General features: G+C 42.6%; 4 protein-coding genes across 5 annotated transcripts; 3 read left to right on the top strand and 1 right to left on the bottom strand.

Annotated features, from left to right (window-relative positions):
- The first annotated feature begins 786 nt into the window (after positions 1-786).
- LOC140804712 (uncharacterized) lies at positions 787-2,968 on the top strand. Its single transcript, XM_073160805.1, has 5 exons — positions 787-925; positions 1,041-1,274; positions 1,383-1,562; positions 2,416-2,545; positions 2,856-2,968. The coding sequence occupies exons 2-5, from the start codon at positions 1,196-1,198 to the stop codon at positions 2,932-2,934; spliced, it is 468 nt and encodes a 155-aa protein (XP_073016906.1). The 5' UTR covers positions 787-925; positions 1,041-1,195; the 3' UTR covers positions 2,935-2,968.
- A 3,200-nt stretch (positions 2,969-6,168) lies between these two features.
- On the top strand, positions 6,169-8,465 carry LOC140805636 (uncharacterized). The gene is made up of 3 exons (XM_073161895.1): positions 6,169-7,099; positions 7,194-7,777; positions 7,864-8,465. The coding sequence occupies exons 1-3, from the start codon at positions 6,169-6,171 to the stop codon at positions 8,380-8,382; spliced, it is 2,034 nt and encodes a 677-aa protein (XP_073017996.1). The 3' UTR covers positions 8,383-8,465.
- Positions 8,466-10,051: 1,586 nt separating this feature from the next.
- LOC140805635 (uncharacterized) lies at positions 10,052-15,291 on the bottom strand. The gene is made up of 2 exons (XM_073161894.1): positions 12,289-15,291; positions 10,052-12,211 (listed from the first exon to the last, which is right to left on the bottom strand). Exons 1-2 carry the CDS (start codon positions 15,289-15,291, stop codon positions 10,052-10,054), a joined length of 5,163 nt encoding a protein of 1,720 aa, XP_073017995.1.
- Positions 15,292-17,357: 2,066 nt separating this feature from the next.
- On the top strand, positions 17,358-20,573 carry LOC140806147 (metal transporter Nramp3.1-like). 2 transcript variants are annotated; one of them, XM_073162645.1, is made up of 4 exons: positions 17,358-18,218; positions 18,694-18,830; positions 18,909-19,561; positions 19,834-20,573. In XM_073162645.1, the coding sequence occupies exons 1-4, from the start codon at positions 17,650-17,652 to the stop codon at positions 19,966-19,968; spliced, it is 1,494 nt and encodes a 497-aa protein (XP_073018746.1). In that variant the 5' UTR covers positions 17,358-17,649; the 3' UTR covers positions 19,969-20,573. The 2 variants fall into 2 exon arrangements, with proteins under 2 accessions (XP_073018746.1, XP_073018745.1); XM_073162644.1 differs by having other exon boundaries at positions 17,361-18,218; positions 19,910-20,573.
- The last annotated feature ends 143 nt before the right edge of the window (positions 20,574-20,716 follow it).

Raw genomic sequence — 20,716 nt, 5'->3', positions numbered from 1 at the left:
AAAAAGATATAACTATTGATAAAATATATACATATACTAGTTACTCTGCACACGCGGTGCGTGTGTGTACAATTTTTTTTTATAATTATTTATGGACTAAAATGAAATTTGACAAATTATCGAGGTACTAAAGTGCTATTTGAATAATTGTAATTAAAAAAATAAAAACAAAAATGTTTTTTGAAATTAAAAAAAAAAAAAAATGTAATTCTGATATCAAATAGGGGTAAAATAGGGAAACCAAAAAACAGACCAAAGACACCAAAAACAGTTATTCTAATATGCTTAAACTTAATAAATAGTAAAAGATATATATATATATATATATATATATATATATATATATATATATATATATATATTTCAAATTTGAATTTAATTTATTTTTATATTAATTCAAATATAATTTATATATTATATATTTTTTATTTTTTTATTTAAATTGAAACCAATCTCTATTGAAATATAAACTATATTAAACATCATGTCATTGTCATATGCTAACACAATTTAAAATTTTGATATATGATAGTGATTATTAACCAAAAAAATTAATTTTAAGAAAGTTTTTTAAATTAGCAAAAAAATAGTTTTATAATTATATTATTTTTTTCAATTTAAATGTCTATTCATTTTTCACTAATTTTTAATAATATCATCTGTGAATCGCACGGGTTAAATACTAGTTATTTAAGATAATTGAGTTTAATCCTCTTTCAGATTTTTTTTTCTTTTAAAAAATGTCCAAATCGATGATCAAACTGGTCGAGACAATGGAATATTTGTTAACCGAAGCGTCGGGGAGGGTAAAGGGTCACTTTACATAGCGAGCCTCTGGTTGAGGCATGTGCATAACATATATACGTGGAGGCATGACGGGGGAATATATCATCGGGCCAGCTCCTATCGTCGCAATATTATATATGTAAGAGGATAACATTTAATTTTCCGACAAACTAAAATCATCAATATAACTCCAAATGCTTTTTCTGTCTGTGTCCCAATTACATCTACAATTTTAATTATTATCATTTTTTAAGAAAAAGGAGATAAGATCAGCTATCAAACTTGCCAAAGCATCCCCTTTCCAGACATTCTGCAAACTGATCAGTATGCATTTTAGATACTGAAATCAAGAAAAAGTTTTTTGAATTACTTCGAGTTTGAGAAAGGAGCGATAATTATTTGAAAGAGAATGCCGACTGGATACGAAGGGGAAGACGATCTTTTACTTGATTTCGCAATACGTTTGTTTTCTACTGCTACAGCTGCTGGTACTAAATTTATCAGTGTGTTTTGTGAAATTTATCATTGTATATTTTTGAGAAACTCAAAATTTGTTGACGGGTTTTTTGTTTTGTTTTTTTGCCGATAATATACAGTAATATTTATGATGATTATCGCACTGATCGTGAAACTTCTGCGGAGATCCAATGGTGGTCATGAGGAAGAAAACATTACTGTGGCAAATGAAAACAGTAGATTATTGTCATCAAAGAAGGAAGCTTTGTTCTCCAGTTATGGAACAAATTCTGAAGATGATCGCTACTGTTTGGAATCAGGTAAATTCACCTTCTCTTTTTTTAGCACAATTTACTTTTAGGTTCCTCTATGAGAAGAAAATGATTTTTTAAATTTAAAAGTTAAAGTTATAATTTTTTTTGCATTGAAGTGATAGGAGACAAGGGATAAGATGAAAAGAAATGTATAAAATATGGAATTAATTGGTCAAATGACATTTTTAGAATTATTAAAATGCTTCCGACATACCAAAAATTGATTAGTTTAATATGTTTAATTTTAAATAATAGTATATACAAATATAATTTGGGTTTTAATATCATATTTATGTGCTCTCCAAATCTGATTTTCGTTTTCAATGTTTGCTAAGCATTGATAGGCTTATGAAAAATTTAGCATATATTAACTAGAAAATAGTTAAAATTAAATCCTTAAGCAGAGTGGTAGTTATGAGTTAAAATTACGTCTGATGCTCACACTCATGCCCGAGCGATCGTATAATAGATTTCTACAACAACTACTTATTATATGTCATTGTTTTACGAGAAGTAGGTTATATTGTATATAATTACAAACTATTTCAAGAAATCACCCATCAAATTTCAGAAAAGTTTTTTCTCTTCTTTGAAACAGAATTTAATTGTCAAAATGTAATGTTATGTTGTCAACTGAATTTAGTAATACTGGGACAATAAAATTTGGTTTCTTCGCATCATTATTATCGAGATAGGTATCAAAACAATACAAAATGATTACTAATATATAAAGGTCAAAAGATTAACTTTAATATAAAAAAAAATCTTCTTGACCAATTGATTTTGTCAATAATTTTTTTACCTAAAATTTAGTCTCTCAACGAGAAAATCCTAGATCGACCCGTTAATTATGGTGCAGGTAAAGGGAGTTTGTGGACTTCGGAGGATTTGTATGATGGAAAGATATGCGTTATATGCTACGATGATGAGACAAATTGCTTCTTTGTTCCTTGTGGTCATTCTGTTGCTTGCCACACTTGTGCCAACAGGTTAACACTCGTGTGTGTAAATAAATATCACAAAAGTTTGTGTAAGACGGTCTCACGAGTCAATTTTGTGATACAAATATCTTATTTGTTTCATACATAAAAAAAAATAATATTTTTATATTACTGAAAATGTGGACATAGTTGACCTGTATCACGTATAAAAATCCGTGAAATTGTCTTACAAGAAACTTACTAAATAAATAACAAATTTAATGTTCTATTTTAGATTCGTTATAAATAGTATTTTTATTATTATTTCGATAATCTACTTAGGGCTAAGATTATCAATTATGCATTTTTTTGAATGTAGGATTTTAAGTGAAGAAATGAAGAGTTGCCCAATATGCAGAGGACTTATTCACAATGTAACAAAATTCCAAAATTCGTGAATGAGAAATTAATTGTATTTTGTTGCTTCGTCTCTCCCATTTGTTTGAGTGGCAATAGTAACAAGTATATATCACCACCTCATATCAGAATTAGTACTTCATCTATGTATCTATCTCCCTGTGTATTGTGGCTCTGTTTGATTTGACTGATAATGTGAGATTGTGAGTTGTTTTTGAGTTTTAACCCATGTTTGGTACATTTTTTTAACGAAATTAAAATCTTTTGTGTATCTTATTTGCACATAAATAACAAAATTAAAATCTTGACTGCAATCGCTGTTACATATAATTTTTTTAGTAAAATATTACTCATCAGAAGAGTATGGCTAAGCCCAGTACAAGAAAATTTACGTGTTGAATGTTTTCCATATAAGAGCCCGCCCACTGGGCTGTCCATCTTTCGGGATTAGCCAGTGTGGGCTACTTGCTAAAGCTAATCGCAAATGGTCAATTAAAATGACATATTCAATTGCAAACAATCAACGCCCTCGACACCAAGATTTAAGTTACACCGATACCATTGTCTTCGAAATCAAGACTACGGTGAGATCTATCCCAACCACAAAGCTGGTTTATATCCTAGAACGGCTACTGTAGTAGCTCATTCAATAGCTCATTTTCTTGTATCTTCTCACTCTTTTATTGTCTGGGAGGAAGAGAAGTTTCTTTTTTGGTTGGTGCACCTGATGTCCAAACACATCGTAATAATAAGATTATAATATTTTCAGTCAAAAAATCGTCATATTTAAATTATTTAATTAAAATTTTAGATGAATTGATTCATTAATTATTGGAACATTTTTGTGGTATACGGCTTCCGATTTGATTGATGCCACATCCAATAAAAGAAACAAACGAAATTACTTGAGAATAACTAATGCTTCCATAGAAAGTAAAGAACTAAGTGCACGCGATCCCCAAAATTATTGCTTTCGCATAAAGTAGAAGTTGGCAGGGCTACGTAATTGGACTAACGAAAAACGCCAATCTAAATCTTATTTTCGCCGAGCTTATCTTACACAGTAATTCAATTATTCTTATCAATATTTATCAATATTTTGACCGATGTATAAGAGTTGATGGAGTAGTTAAGCGATTAATTAATAGTCAAGAGGTATTAGAGTAGGTGGGTGCTTAAAGCGTCAATGATCGAGAGTTCGATTCCTCGTACCGGCCAACATCTTCTGAGACAAATTTGTCACAAAGAGCTTATTAGTACAGTTTACCTAACTGACATGTTTTATAAATTATTGCATTAATCCGTTGTTTTCAGTACGCACTAAAATTGTGATTGCGAGTTCCTACTTCGTAAAAAATTAAAATCTAACTAGTATTGGAATTCTCCAAATGTGAAGTCCCCGTAAAAATTAGAGAATCTCGAATTAGATTACAGAGAGAACACCGGGGGAAGATTACTTCATAGAATGTGGCATCTGTCAATTTTAATTAATTGGATCTCTCAGTGGACCGTGACATACTCATATTTGGAAAGCAAAATGATACTCACGGGAAATTTAGGGTCCGCTCCCAGCAAGTGTCACTAATCCAGACGCGGGTTTGGAAATTACCCTGAGCCTGAAATAACAAAGAAGATCGTTAAGAGGGGGCCAGGAGGGTGTCCTGGCGTAGCCCCTCCGACGCTCAAGTCAGTGACTGAGGATATATGGGGGGAGCAGCTAAGGGTGCTGCTGAAAACAATATAGTGAATGAATAAACTGAACACCCAAACCTGGTATTTATAGGAGAATACCTGGGCCCTTAGTGGGCCTGTCTTCCATTTGGGCTAGGGCCTTTGGTGGGCTTATTTTCCACTTGGGCTAGGGATGAGCCAGGGAGAATAGGGCCTTTGCTGGGCCTGTCTTCCATAATGGGGCCGTAAGATGGGCCTGTCTTCCATGGGGTATCACCAGTCTCTCCCTCCCAAGTCGAACTGAATCGTAGGTTCAAAGTTCGATTAGTTGTGTTGTCCTTGGTTTATCGGCGATGAGGACGGACCGTGACTTTTAAATTAATTTTGTTTGCCGTTAACGAATGATGTTCACCGCTAACACGGGGATCGACCTGCCCGGTCAGGTCGCGGGGAGTGAGGGCGTGCATTTTCTTTCTGCCGTTCTCGTCAGTCTCCAAAAATTTGGAAGCAAATTAAATCATATCGCAAATTAAATCATATCGCAATCTTGCTCTGAAAGGAAAGATATCAAATCGCAATCATGCTCCAAGTGAAAGATATCAAATCGCAATCCTGTTCAGGAAGAAAAGATTTGGTCCTTGGCTTTCTTTATAAATAGGACTTCTCTCTCACTTTATTACTACTATTCCCCCTCAGAATTCCCTTCACGCTTCATTCTACAAATTTTCTTCGCCTAGTAACCACGCGTCTTCGCTCGGCTGCACCTAGTTCCGCCCTTGCCCTCGCGCGACATCACCCTCGCCGACCACCGCCCATCACTCTCGCCCCACCACCGCCCAACGCCTCGCCCAAACACCCAGTCTCGCCAACCACCGCCCATCGCCTCGCCCTCCTGCCCCAGCATCTCGCCCAACAGCGCCTCACCTTCGCCTCACAGCCCCGCCGAGAGATCGCAGTCTCGCCCAAACTCTCGCCCAACCACCGCCCATTGCCTCACCCTCCTGCCCCAGCATCTCGCCCAAACTCTCGCCCAACCACCGCCCAGTGCCTCGCCCTCCTGCCCCAGCATCTCGCCCAAACTCTCGCCCAACCACCGCCCAGCGCCTCGCCCCAACACCCAGTCTCGCCCACACTCTCGCCCAACCACCGCCCAGCGCCTCGCCCTCCTGCCCTCGCCTCACACGCCCGCGTCTCGCCCACAGCGCCCGAGCGCTCTCGCCCCACAGCGCCCGAGTCTCGCCCAGCAGCGCCCGAGCGCTCTCGCCCCACCGCGCCCGAGTCTCGCCCAAGAGCGCTCGGCGTCTCGCCCAACAGCTCTCGCCCCACACGCCCGAGTCCCGCCCAGCAGCTCTCGCCCCGCACGCCCGCGTCTCGCCCACAGCGCCCGAGCGCTCTCGCCCCACAGCGCCCGAGTCTCGCCCAGCAGCGCCCGAGCCTCGTCCAGCAGCGCCCGAGCGCTCTCGCTCCACCGCGCCCGAGTCTCGCCCAAGAGCGCTCGCCCCGCACGCGTCTCGCCCAGCAGCTCTCGGTCTCGTCCCTTGTGTACCTTTCCACGCTACGTCGGGGTTAGTCTTCTTTTTTATTTGCTCAGTTGTCCTTAGAAAATGTCTTCCTATGCTGCCGAGTTTAGTTCTTCGAGCAATTCCGAGTCTGATTCCGCGAGTAATTCTGAGTCTACTTCCGCGAGCGGTTCTGAGTCTACTTCCGCGAGTAATTCTGAGTCTACTTCCGCGAGCGGTTCCAAGAGGTCTAGCGAGTCTAGGAATTCCTTAGAAGATCCTGAATTTACCCCTGAGGTAGAAGTCGTCACTCATAGCCGCCCTGGTAAGGAGATTCGCCATGTAACCCAACAAATGAACATATCTAATGCAGACAACTTGTGGTATGGTCATCTGTCATCCCACATCTCTTTCGGTAGCGAACCCAAAATTAGGACTATGTGGCATATTCCCTCTTCTCACCAGATCATAATTCCTACCCCCGACGACCGTCCCTATTTAGCTCCCAAGGGTTGTTATACATTCTTCCAGCACCATTTCGATGCAGGTCTGCGCTTTCCACTAGATGATTTCCTTCAGAAGCTGAGCAATTATTATAAGATGCATTTAGGTTTACTCACTCCCAATGCTCTCCGCTCAATATGCTGCCTCATCGTGTTATTCCGGGCTTTAGATCTTCCTTTAAGTTGCACTACCTTCTCCTACTTCCTTGTCTTAGCCAAGTCAAAAGAGGGACCCTTCTATGTGATTTCCCAGTCTAACCGCAAGCTTTTCGATGGGGCTCCTAGTCATGTGAAGGACTGGAAAAAATACTTTTTCTTTATCCAGCCACCGGAAGAACTGACTTGTTCCACTGATTGGTGCCCTAACTTCACTAAGCCTGAGCTTTCAAAGGATTATAAGAAAGATAAGGATTATCTACACATAATGAGTGTATTAGGAGACCGATGCTTTAGCATCCCCCAACTTCTATCTGAAGATCTCCTGTGCCACGTCGGGTTAAGTCCCGCGAAAATTAAGCTGAAGGAGGATGCTGGTAGATATTCTCGCCCTTTCATACTTCTTTTTTTTCTTTCGTTTATTATGTTACTTGATAACATTCTCATTTGGTTCTTTGTCTCTGCTTGCAGGTACTAGAGTCATGAACGCCCTATTTCTCCGTGAGCTCTCCAAGACAAAGGCCGGGGGTTCCTCATCAGCACCCCAGAAGTCCATTACCCCGACAGTCACGGCGGGCACAAAAAGAGATTGTTCTGTCGCTGAGAAAAAGAAAACAGGTTCCTGCTCTACTACTGCGCAGAAGTCCGCTAGCTCCCCTACTGCTGCTGTGAAGAAGAAGAAGACGGGCTCCTCCTCCTCTGCCCCAAAGCGAGCCTCCTCTCCACCTCCTCGCGCCAAGTCCCCTCCTCCGTCCGGTAAACAAAAGGTGTCTGTTGATCCTAGCCCGTCAGTCCCCCATCATGGTAAACGCAAGATTTCAGAGATCTCAGTAGTGTCGGTCTCTTCTCCAGAAGGATCTGAGTCCGATGAGGAGCCCCCTCCTGCATCAGGGGTACATCCTCTATACACATCAGCTACAGCCATTGTGGGGCGAGGTCCTACTCAGCTGGCTCAAAAGATAATGTATCAGCTTCCTTCCGAAGCGGATGCAGCATTCATTAATTCACTGGGGTGGTCTGACCTCACTCGCCGGACATGCAGCAGCATCACTGAGGTATATTTCTCTTTCTATTCTTTAGATTAATGTCTAATACATGTATGATTTACTTGTCATCTTTTCACTCTTGTCTATTTATCCAGGGCATGATGTACATAGGGGAGTTGGTGGAGCGTGCCAACGCCACTCGATCTACTGCCTGCCAAGACTTGCGCGAGGGCATGGCTCTTCGTGAACAGCTCCAAGCTACTATCGATGAGATGAAAGCGACACACGCTAAGGAGCTTTCGGAGTCCCAAGCTCGGGGTGACGAGTTTCTGAAGGAAAAACAAGAGCTTCTGAAAGAGAAACACGAGCTCCAGCGACTGACAGAAGACCAAGCTAAAGACATCCAGAAGTTAAAGACAGATTTAAAGGATTCACAAGCTGAGCTCGAAGATGCCAAGGTGCGACACGCTGCAGAAGTTTCCTCCTTCAAAGAGGAATTTCTCAAATCCGAAGAATTTGTCGAGATCTGTGGCCCGAAAGCTTTTCACTACCTGGGGGTGGGCTTCGAGGGTGCAGTCGGCCTTTTCCATGCTCAGGGCTATCCTCCGCCAGGCGCCCCTACTGACTTTATCGACTTCGAGAGCTTCATATCGAGTCTCCCCCCCGATTCCTAGATTGAGCTCCTTTATTTATGTTATTTTCTGCATTATTTTATTTTCCATAGGATTATGCGACTTTTGGGACGTTTACATTTGGCTATTTCCTTTTGAGCACTTTTGACATGTACGAACTCGTTTTGTTTATGCAACCTTGGGTATTTTGCATTTGAATTTACTGCTTCTCATGAGTTTGTCTCTGATACTATTAACCCGCTAGGGCAAATAAAATCTCCACCTTCTAACTCATCTGCTAAGTGACATCCCAACAGAAAAATAAAATTTTAACGTCACCACACTCTAACTCCTCTGCTAGGTGACACCTGAGCAGGAAAATAAAATCAACACACTCTAACTCCCCCGCCAGGTGACACCTTAGCAGGAAAATAAAATTTAACACCCTCACCCTCTAACTCCTCTACTAGGTGATGCCTTAGTAGGAAAATAAAAATCCACACCCTCACCCTCTAACTCCTCTGCTAGGTGACACCTTAGCAGGAAAATAAAAATCAACACCCTCACCCTCTAACTCCTCTGCTAGGTGACACCTTAGCAGGAAAAATAGAAATTCAACGCCCCAACCCTCTAACTCCTCTGCTAGGTGACACCTTAGCAGGAAAAATAGAAATTCAACGCCCCAACCCTCTAACTCCTCTGCTAGGTGACACCTTAGCAGGAAAATAAAAATCAACACCCTCACCCTCTAACTCCTCTACTAGGCGATGCCTTAGTAGGAAAATAAAAATTCAACGCCCCAGCCCTCTAACTCCTCTGCTAGGTGACACCTTAGCAGGAAAATAAAAATCAACACACTCTACCCTCTAACTCCTCTACTAGGCGATGCCTTAGTAGGAAAATAAAAATTCAACGCCCCAGCCCTCTAACTCCTCTGCTAGGTGACACCTTAGCAGGAAAAATAGAAATTCAATGCCCCAGCCCTCTAACTCCTCTGCTAGGTGACACCTTAGCAGGAAAATAAAAATCAACACCCTCACCCTCTAACTCCTCTACTAGGCGATGCCTTAGTAGGAAAATAAAAATTCAACGCCCCAGCCCTCTAACTCCTCTGCTAGGTGACACCTTAGCAGGAAAATAAAAATCAACACACTCTACCCTCTAACTCCTCTACTAGGCGATGCCTTAGTAGGGAAATAAAAATTCAACGCCCCAGCCCTCTAACTCCTCTGCTAGGTGACACCTTAGCAGGAAAATAAAAATCAACACCCTCACCCTCTAACTCCTCTACTAGGCGATGCCTTAGTAGGAAAATAAAGATTCAACACTTCCACCCTCGAACTCCTCTGCTAGGCGATGCCTTAGCAGAAAAATAAAATTCAACGTCCCCAGCCCTCTAACTCCTCTGCTGGGCGATGCCTTAGCAGGAAAATAAAATTTCAACCTCATCTCCCTCTAGCTCCTCTACTAGGCGATGCCTTAGCAGGAAAACGAAAATTCAACACGTCACCCTCTAACTCCTCTACTAGGCGATGCCTTAGTAGGAAAATAAAGATTCAACACTTCCACCCTCGAACCCCTCTACTAGGCGATGCCTTAGTAGGAAAATAGAATTATTTTATCACTCTCACAATATAACAACATTCATGAACTAAAGGGAAGAACTTGATTTTATTGAATTCCAATAGATTACATAGGAAAATTCAGGAAATAAAATACATCAATGACAGAATCAAGAATAATATTTTCTGAGGTGATAAGCATTCCAAGGCCTTTTCAAAGCTTTGCCTTGCGTATTCTCCAAGTAATAGGCTCCAGAGCTCAGTCTCTCGACCACCTTGAAGGGACCCTCCCACTTTGGGTCCAGTTTTCCCCTCTGCTCTTCTTGCACCTTCCTTAGGACCAAATCACCCACTTGAAAGTTTCTCTGCACGACTCTCCGATTATAAGACTGTGCAATGCGGTTCTTATAGGCTTCCAGTTGAATGCTGGCAGACTCTCTCTTTCCCTCCAACAGATCAAGGTCAGTAACACGTCTCGCACCATTATCCTCGTCATAAAGCATCACCCTTGCCGATTCCAACCCGACCTCAGCCAGGAGCACTGCTTCAGTACCATAAACCAAACTGAAAGGAGTTTCTTTGGTTCCTTCTCTCGGAGTGGTTCGGTATGCCCATAAGACACTTGGTAGCTCATCCACCCAATTGCCTTTAGCTTTGCCCAGTCGAACTTTCAGACCCTGCACCAGCGTCCGATTAGTCACCTCTACCTGGCCATTACTCTGCGGGTAAGCTACAGAGGTAAAGACCTGTTGGATCTTCATCTCCTTACACCAAGCTCGGATCTTGGCCCCTTGGAACTGTCTCCCATTATCGGATATCAGTCTCCTGGGTACCCCGTATCTGCATACTATATTCTTCCACAAGAACTTCATGACGTCATTCTCAGTGATTCTGGCCAACGGTTCTGCCTCCACCCATTTGGAGAAATAGTCAACCGCTACCAAAAGAAATTTCTTCTGAGCAGGAGCTGTAGGAAAAGGTCCCACAATATCCATTCCCCACTGGTCAAAAGGACACGCGGCCGTGACAGTCTTCATCATGGCCGCTGGCCGGTGATGCAATCGGGCATGACGTTGACAACTATCACAATACATCACTAACTCTTGAGCATCATACAGTATCGAGGGCCAAGAATAACCGGCGAGCATCACCTTCCTCGCCAATGCATAAGCCCCTAGATGATTTCCACAACATCCCTCGTGAACCTCTCGGAGCACATAATCAGCCTCGGTATAACTCAAACATCGAAGAAGCGGTCCTGCAAAAGATGTTTTAAACAACACATCTCCGACCATCACATAACGTGAACATTTCATCTTCAACTTACGAGCTTCGCGAGAGTCATCGGGAAGCTTTCCTTCTTTCAAATAATCAGTTATTGCGGTTCTCCAATCCTCCTCCTCCTGTTCAACTGCGGGTGAACTCGTTTGAGGTGTGAGTTCAATTTGAAATACCACATCTCTAGTCTTCCAACTCCCCATTGTCCCAGCCATTTTGGCTAGAGTGTCTGCCTTCTCATTTTCTTTCCTGGGAATCTGTTCAAATGTAATCTCCGTGAATTTCTCTCTGACTCTGTCCACTTCTTGAGCATACTCAATAAGTTTCTCATCTTTTACATCATACATTCCCTTCATCTGTTGCGCTACCAACTGTGAGTCAGAAAAAATAAGTACCCGGGTAGCTCCTACATTTCTGGCTGCTCGCAGTCCCGCCAACACAGCCTCATATTCTGCCTCATTGTTGGATGCTCGAAAGTCCAACCTAACTGCCAACTTCACTTCCTCCCCAGCTGGTGAAATCAGTACCACTCCTACCCCGCTCCCCTCTTTAGAAGATGAACCATCAACATATACTTTCCAAGGGTCCTCATTTTCAAGATGCACAGTCTCAGCTAGAAAATCAGCTAAGGCTTGTGCTTTGATAGATGTTCTTGGCTCATACTGGATGTCATACTCCCCTAGCTCAGTGGTCCACTTGATCAAGCGGCCAGACATATCCGAATGAGTTAGAATTCTGCCAAATGGGCTGTTCGTGAGCACCACAATCGGATGAGATAAGAAGTAAGGCCTCAAGCGTCTGGCTGTCATTACCAAAGCCAAAGCCAATTTTTCCAACCCGGAGTATCGGATCTCGGCTCCTTTGAGAGCATGCGAAACATAATACACCGGCTGCTGAACCGATCCATCCAGCTTAACAAGGACTGAACTCACAGCCCCTTCAGTGGCAGATAAATATACCCATAAAGGCTCACCCGTTGCCGGTTTGGCCAGGACGGGAAGCTCGGCCAGGTACTCCTTCAATTCTGTGAAAGCCTTCTCACAATCCGGCCCCTATTCAAATTTTTTGCTTTTCGCAAGGTCCGGAAGAAAGGTAAGCTCCTGTGGGCGGACCTTGAGATAAAACGTGCCAGCGCAGCAATCCTCCCTGTCAACTGCTGAACATCTTTGGGCCCCCGAGGGGAGACCATACTCTGGATGGCTTGAACTTTCTCGGGGTTAGCCTCAATCCCCCTCTCTGTCACCATATAGCCCAGAAACTTCCCACTCTTCACCCCAAATATACACTTTTGAGGGTTCAGCTTCAGCCCATATGACCTGAGGGTGGAAAATGTCTCCACTAGGTCAGGTATGAGCAGGGTCGAATCCTTAGACTTTACCATGATGTCATCCACATACACTTCCACATTCCTCCCCACCTGCTTAGAAAAGACTTTATCCATCAACCGCTGATACGTGGCTCCAGCATTTTTGAGTCCGAAGGGCATGACCACGTAACAGAAAGTTCCTTCAGAGGTAATGAAACTTACTTTATCTTGATCCTCCACGGCCAAGGGGATTTGATGGTACCCCTGATAAGCATCCAGCATGCACAAATACTGATGTCCGGCTGTGGAGTCCACCAACTGATCTATCCGCGGCAAGGGATAACAATCTTTAGGACATGCCTTGTTGAGATCTCTGAAGTCCACACACATCCTCCATTTTCCTGAACTTTTCGGAACAAGAACGACATTCGAGAGCCAAGTAGGAAATTGTACCTCTCGAATGTGCCCGGCACTGAGCAACTCTCCCACCTCCTTTTTTATAACTATATCTTTCTCGGGCCCGAAGTGTCTTTTCTTTTGTTTCACGGGACGAGAATTCGGTAAGATGTTTAACCGATGTTCTGCTACCTCTGGACTCGTCCCTGTGAGCTCTTGGGCAGACCAAGCGAACCTGTTGAGATTAGCTTGTAAACAAGTAATAAGTTTTTCCCTTACCTCTGGGTCAAGGTCAGGGGCTATTCTTAGAGTTTTCTTGTCAGGCCCCAATGTCACGATCTCCGGCTTCTCATCCATCACCTCATGAACCTCCCTCCTTACCACGGGCAACCCACTTCGCCCCCTTCTAATCATATTGACCTCCACACGTGCCCTCTTCCCCTCTTCTTTCACTATCCCCTCATAACATCGACGAGCGACTTTCTGGTCCCCACATAAGACTCCAACCTCCCTCCCTACAGGAAACTTCAACTTCTGATGATAGGTGGACGCTACAGCTCTGAAATCCTTGAGGGCTGGTCGCCCAAGAATTCCATTGTAAGCGGATGGGGTGTCCACCACAGTAAAGGTTGTCATCTTCGTTACCCGCCGAGGCTCATGTCCCAAAGATAGAGGAAGGACAATTTGACCGAGCGGCGGGATGGCATGTCCTGCAAATCCATATAGAGGAGTGGAGATCGGCTCGAACTCAAATCCATCCACATTCATCTGATCCAGGGTGCTCTTGAACAGGATATTAACAGAGCTTCCATTATCAATAAAAATTCGTGCCACATCGTAATTGGCAACGGTGGCTGTCACCACCAAGGCATCATTATGAGGAGCCACAACGCCTCGGAGGTCATCCGGTCCAAAACTGATGACAGGATCCTGGGGTAAGTTCGCACTCCTCGATATTTCAAAATTCTCCAACCTCCTCCCATGCGCCTTCCGCGCTCGTCCGGAATCCCCATCAGTAGCACCCCCCGAGATCATATGAATCATTCCTCTTGTGGGGTGGTTATCTCCATCTGCTCTCCTCCTCGGTTCGACAGGTTCCCGAGGAGCATCCTGACCCCGCCCTTCTCTTCTCGGCTCTTCGATCCTTTGATGTATCCATGGAGGGCCTCGACCCCGCCTAGAAGATGGGCGAGATCTCAGTTCACTCCTGGACGAGGATCCTTCTTGTCTACCCTGCGGCGGAGGTCGAGCATTGCTCTCAACCCTCTGCGACTTCTCCCCTCTCTCCCCCGACTCCCTCACCTCCATCACCTTATCCCGACTCCTATTCATAGGAACATGTGATGAGAATTGTCCTCTACCTTTGGTTCTGTCCTCATCTCTTTCCCCTGCACCCCTCTTCTTTCCACCTCTCTCGGCTCCCTCCACCCTACTTCCTCCGGGCCGGTTTTCCATCCTCCTGTATCGTTGAGCATCCTCCAAGTTTACATATTTCTCCGCCCGAGCTAACAAGTCATCATAGCTCGACGGAGGCTTCTTGACCAGCGATTTGAAGAATTCTCCCCCCTTCAGCCCTTGGGTAAAGGCGCTTATCATGATGTCCGGGGTAGCCGCTGGTATTTCTAGTGCTGCAGTGTTGAAGCGCTGGACAAAGTCCCGCAATGTTTCAGCCTCTTGTTGTTTCATCACAAATAGACTCAAATAGTTCTTTTGATGCCTCTTGCTGCTGGCAAATCGGTGCAAGAAGGCTGCAGAGAAATCCTCGAACGACCGTATGGAGTTGGGCTGCAGGGTATTAAACCATTGCTGGGCTGACCTCACCAACGTGCCCAGAAACACCCTGCACCTGACTCCGTCCGAATATTGGTGCAACAGAGCCGCATTCTCAAATCTCCCCAAGTGTTCCTCAGGGTCTGTATGTCCGTCATACTCTCCAACGTTTGATTGTCGGAAATTCGGAGGGAGCCCTTCCTCCAAGATGGCTAGTGAAAAAGGGCTTCCTCTCTTGGGTACCGGCGCCCTGCTTCCCACCTGCTCCCTCAATCTCTGTATCTCCTTCCACATCTCCCCCATCTCACTAATTTCTCCACTCTGAGGTGGTTGCGTCTCTTCAACCCTGCTCTGGTGGACTTCAACATTTTCCTCACGCTCCTGACGATGGGCCCGTTCCCCAGCACTCATAGACTCTTGGTTCCTCCTCATGGCCTCATCTACTGTACGAGCGATGAATTGGCCCAACTGTTCCAAGGTCAAGTTTCCCACGTTCTCATTAGGACGAGTTTGCTCAACCCTCGTCTCGTGACGGGGCTGCTCAGTTCTTGTCTCTTGACGAGGTTGTTCCTGCCTCGCCTCAACATGAGACGGTTCGGGTCCCCTCTGAGGACGCGATGACGCTGAGTTAACTCTTCTGCTTCCTCTCTTGCCTACCATCTCTACGTCTCAACTCAGATTGTTCCCACAGACGGCGCCAAGTGATACTCACGGGAAATTTAGGGTCCGCTCCCAGCAAGTGTCACTAATCCAGACGCGGGTTTGGAAATTACCCTGAGCCTGAAATAACAAAGAAGATCGTTAAGAGGGGGCCAGGAGGGTGTCCTGGCGTAGCCCCTCCGACGCTCAAGTCAGTGACTGAGGATATATGGGGGGAGCAGCTAAGGGTGCTGCTGAAAACAATATAGTGAATGAATAAACTGAACACCCAAACCTGGTATTTATAGGAGAATACCTGGGCCCTTAGTGGGCCTGTCTTCCATTTGGGCTAGGGCCCTTGGTGGGCTTATTTTCCACTTGGGCTAGGGATGAGCCAGGGAGAATAGGGCCTTTGCTGGGCCTGTCTTCCATAATGGGGCCGTAAGATGGGCCTGTCTTCCATGAGGTATCACAAAAGAAAACAAGCAAAACATTTACTGGTGTAGATTCTTAATAAATTAATATACCTCGACATCAGTTTCTATTTTGTTTCCCTTTGTAATCAAACTCAATCTAGTATATAAAACCATTTTCAGCTGTATATTCAAGTTTGCTTAAACTGGTTTATTTTATAAAGTCATTCATTATAATAAGTTCAAACCAAATATGTGTAAAATCTGCCTCAGTTAAAACCTCCACGCAGTATGTGTATAAAAATACATATAGGTATGGGTGCAATATTCCAATATCATCAATTGGATAGGCTGACAACTCCCCAACTTTATCTGAAACCGATGATGAAAGCCAATCTCTTACAAAAACCCCACCAAAAGTTTGTCGTGAAAGGAGGGTATCGGCGGGAAGCACAGATCGTCCTCGGCACGCGGTGACACACGAAAGCCACTAGTCTCCACGCACCATTATCCGTCGTCATTGACATATACCGTCATGTCTATTATTCGCTCTCGATGATGATGGAGAGCTTAGACTCTACAGCGGAGTTAGTACCCTTTGTTCATCCAACGACTGGCATGGATCCAAATCGTTTTCACAGGTACATTCGCATAAAACAAGGCAAAAAAAAAGTCTTTCAACATGTACAATTGCACGCCGTAGGAAGCTTCGTGGTTGCTTGCTTTGGCTGACAATGGAGAGAGACGTGTGCCATTCTTGGGGTCCCACGAGAATGTCTGAGGTATAACATTCGCAGCCCGCAGAGGGGCAACCATTGTTTCGATATAGTAATATCTTATAAAATAATAATTGGGGTTCACGTGAGACTAAAAACAATAAGGATGAGTGGATTAAATAAGGATAGATTAATAGTCAAATATTTATCGTTAAAATTTTAAGTTGTTTTAATAATCATTTTGACTCGATTTAAGATCCAATTTTATGGATAACTATTTGATTAACAAAATTGGATTTTAAACCGGGTCAAAATGATTATTAAAACATCTTAAAATTTTAACGATAAATATTTGACTATTAATCTATCCTTATTTAATCCACTCAACCAAACACACCCTAAAAGATATGATCATGATTATTTTATTTCGTTTCTTTCGATAAAGTATTATTTTTTACTTTTATCCATAAGATAGGTTTTAGTAAGAATAGGTTGGAAGTGGAGAAGAAACTAATATTAACGAGTAAGATTTTTGTGAGACGGTTTCATGAATATTTATCTGTGAGATGAGTCAAATTTACCGATATTCACAATAAAAAATAATATTTTTAGCATAAAAAGTAATATTTTTTCATAAATGACTTTGTCTCACAAAATACGACCCATGAGACTGTCTCACACAAGTTTTTGTCTAGAATAATACATCTAAATAAAACCTTAAGGATATTTAAATGTTAACATTACTTGTCTCCTCGTGCTTGTTATTTTTTGTTTACATTTAATTCAATATATACTGTGAAATATGATATAAATATAAATTTAATGAGAATTTTAGAAGTTATTGAAATGATATAAAGAACATATGAGATTTACTGACTTGATATATAAATATTATAAAAAATAATATTTAATAAATAATAAAAAAATCTGTCCAAATTTATATATAGGAGATGCTGCAAAAGTTTTTGTTCAAAATGAAATCTTTACCATAACAGCAGCTATAGTTGTGGAACCTGTTTTTTCTCACCTCACGAGCTTTCATCTTTTATGACTACGCTGCAACAAAGTGCAAGATTAATTATTAATACTAAAATTGATGGGAAAGACTAAGGCCTTAGCTTCGCGATCACTCAATAAAAGCACGCTCGATTTTTTCTGCCCGAGTCATCTTCCCAGAACCATTTTTTCTTAACCAGTTTTCGCGTGAATTTCGTTGTTCATCGGTGATTTTCTTCATCATTTAACCGGGAATGTATTCAAGAAACATGCCTACACTCGAGGAAGACCAGCAGCAACCGTTGCTGACGATTCGGCCTATAGATTCGTCAAATGAAGACGAAGAAGAACGAGCCTACGACGCGTCGGAGAAAATTCACGTCATTGGAGTTGACGAAGGGGATGACTCCGCCGAGTATTCCACCCAGGTGCAGCCTTTTTCTTGGCGGAAGCTGTGGCTATTTATGGGTCCGGGATTCTTGATGAGTATAGCCTTCCTGGATCCGGGAAACCTGGAGGGGGATCTCCAGGCGGGGGCGATTGCGGGTTATTCCCTTCTGTGGCTGCTTTTGTGGGCCACCGCCATAGGCCTATTGGTTCAGCTGCTGGCGGCTCGTCTCGGCGTGGTGACGGGGCGTCACTTGGCGGAATTTTGCAGAGAGGAGTATCCCAACTGGGCTAGATTGTTGCTTTGGATCATGACGGAGCTGGCCCTGATTGGGGCTGACATTCAGGAAGTGATTGGCAGTGCTATTGCTATTAGGATTTTGAGCGCTGGTTTCTTTCCTCTCTGGGCTGGAGTTATTATCACTGCTCTTGACTGGTAAATATAGCACGTGAATTTCTGTGGTTTAATCACTTGACAAGTTTTGCTATTTCTTGAAATTATTTCTATATCGAACAGTTGAGAGCTTTATTTTGATCATTTTCTGTTATTATGTGTGTAAATTGGTTGGTGACCAATACCATTGATTGGGGTTGAATTGGTAGATGGTGATAGATTCGATCAAATTCTTTACTTGGATTTGGATAAGCGAGTCTGAACTCTGAAGTATTTATTGCTTATGGGACTTAAGTACTTGAAAGTAGGAAGCGTAAATGAAGTTTCACTTTTGTGTACGGTATGTTTTTCTTATGTCTGCAGTGGTTGAGATTTCATGCCTTTGAATTAATAAAGTTTGAGGGTGTTTTTCATTTCTTTCTTTTGAAATAATAAAATGTCCTGTAACTACATGGACACTGGTTCAACATTTTATTCAACATCTGAACTGTGCAGTCCTGTCTCTTCCTTGATGCAGCTTCATCTTCTTGTTTTTGGAGAACTATGGTGTGAGAAAATTGGAAGCACTTTTTGCTGTCCTTATAGCAACAATGGCCGCCTCATTTGCATGGATGTTTGGTGAGACGAAGCCCAGTGGCCGTGAACTTTTACTCGGTGAGACACAAGCTCTAAATGAATCGACATTCAGTAACCTTCTTGCAAAAATTTATATAAGTGAATCTGTGATTATAGGTGTTTTGATTCCAAAACTCAGCTCCAAAACTATACAGCAGGCAGTAGGAGTCGTCGGGTGCATTATAATGCCTCACAATGTATATTTACACTCCGCCTTGGTACAATCTAGAGATATCGACAAGAACAAGATCGGTCAAGTTCGAGAAGCCCTCAAGTACTACTCAATCGAGTCTGGCCTGGCATTATCAATCTCTTTCATGATAAATTTGTTTGTCACGACTGTTTTTGCCAGGGCATTTTACGGTACAGAACAAGCCAACAGTATTGGCCTTGAAAATGCAGGGCAGTATCTTCATGACAAGTATGGAGGAGGAATTTTTCCGGTATATTATATTTGGGCTGTTGGTTTACTAGCATCTGGCCAGAGTAGTACCATAACCGGCACTTATGCTGGCCAATTTATTATGGGTGGATTTTTAAATTTACGGTTGAAAAAGTGGATAAGGGCACTTATAACAAGAAGCTTCGCAATTATCCCGACACTTATTGTTGCTCTTGTTTTTGATACATCTGAGGACTCGTTGGATGTCCTAAATGAATGGCTTAATGTGCTTCAGTCTGTTCAGATACCGTTTGCTCTCATTCCTCTGCTTTGCCTGGTATCAAAAGAGAGAGTAATGGGCATTTTCAAAATTGGCACTGCTCTGCAGGTATCTTCTTGTTCATAATTTTCAGATTCCATATGCGTCAATTGGTCCTTCATTATGTGTAAAACAGGAGAGGTTTTCTGTATGGATTAATTGGTCATTCCACGTAACGAACAAACTCTGCGCTGCTTATGTTTCCAAGGCTCTTGTTTATTTCGTCCGGAATTCACTACTTGTTTCTACACATATCTGAAGACATTGAATCCGCCCATTGTTTCTTATTCAGAAACAAGAAAAGAAACAAACTAAAATGTTCTTGTTCTTTTGGTTTGTAGATAGTATCATGGCTTGTGGCAAATAAGAAACAAGAAAAGAAACGAACTAAAATGTTCTTGTTCTTTTGGTTTGTAGATAGTATCATGGCTTGTGGCAGCCCTGGTGATTGCTATCAACGGCTATCTTTTGGTTGATTTTTTCTCCTCAGAAGGGAACAGTGGTGCTTTCTTCACTTCTGTGGTTTCCTCGTGTGCGGCTGCCTACATTTGTTTCATAGTATATCTTGTTGCAAGGGAACTTAACTTCTCCAGTTCGTTTCTAAATGCCAATAGGATGAAAAACTCAGAAATCTGATGGATCATCATTTGCACATTACTTCATTTCTTGGCAAATTGATTCTTTTGCAAGGAGGGAGGTTGCAGATGTCTCTTGCCTGTGAGAAAGAAGATGACTCTTGATTTTTGTGCGGTATTTTAAACCAAGCACCATAGAACGAATGAACAAAGGGGCTGTGAAAGGCAGCTTCTCAAGATTGTTAGAATTTGTTTCCCCTTGAGGGCTGAACCCATGTTGTCAGTTTAATGCTTTAATATGATGTCTCTGATAGGTAATCGAGCAGGGCAGTTACCCTTTCTGGGGGAATTGTATTACGAACATTATGAAATTATTCAAATGCTTCGTATTATGCAAGTATAATATGTGGATAATAGTTACAATACCACTTTTCTTGAGCCTCTGAATTGCGTTACAGATAATTGCCAAAAATATTTTCTTAGAATCAGAATGCAAAGATTTATTATTTATTTTGCAGGCATTTCAAGCACCAATACATATACGCATAATCCCCATCAATTTCAACAGCAAATCTCGCTTTAAACCAGGGACGGAGATTACAGGGCACTTGGGCTTGCCCATGGCGGTAACCATCTTGTTGTAACGTCC

Source organism: Primulina eburnea, chromosome 11 (assembly GCF_022965805.1).
Source record: "Primulina eburnea isolate SZY01 chromosome 11, ASM2296580v1, whole genome shotgun sequence".
NCBI classification, from domain to species: domain Eukaryota; kingdom Viridiplantae; phylum Streptophyta; class Magnoliopsida; order Lamiales; family Gesneriaceae; genus Primulina; species Primulina eburnea.
This window is presented reverse-complemented; position numbering and strand designations above follow the sequence as displayed.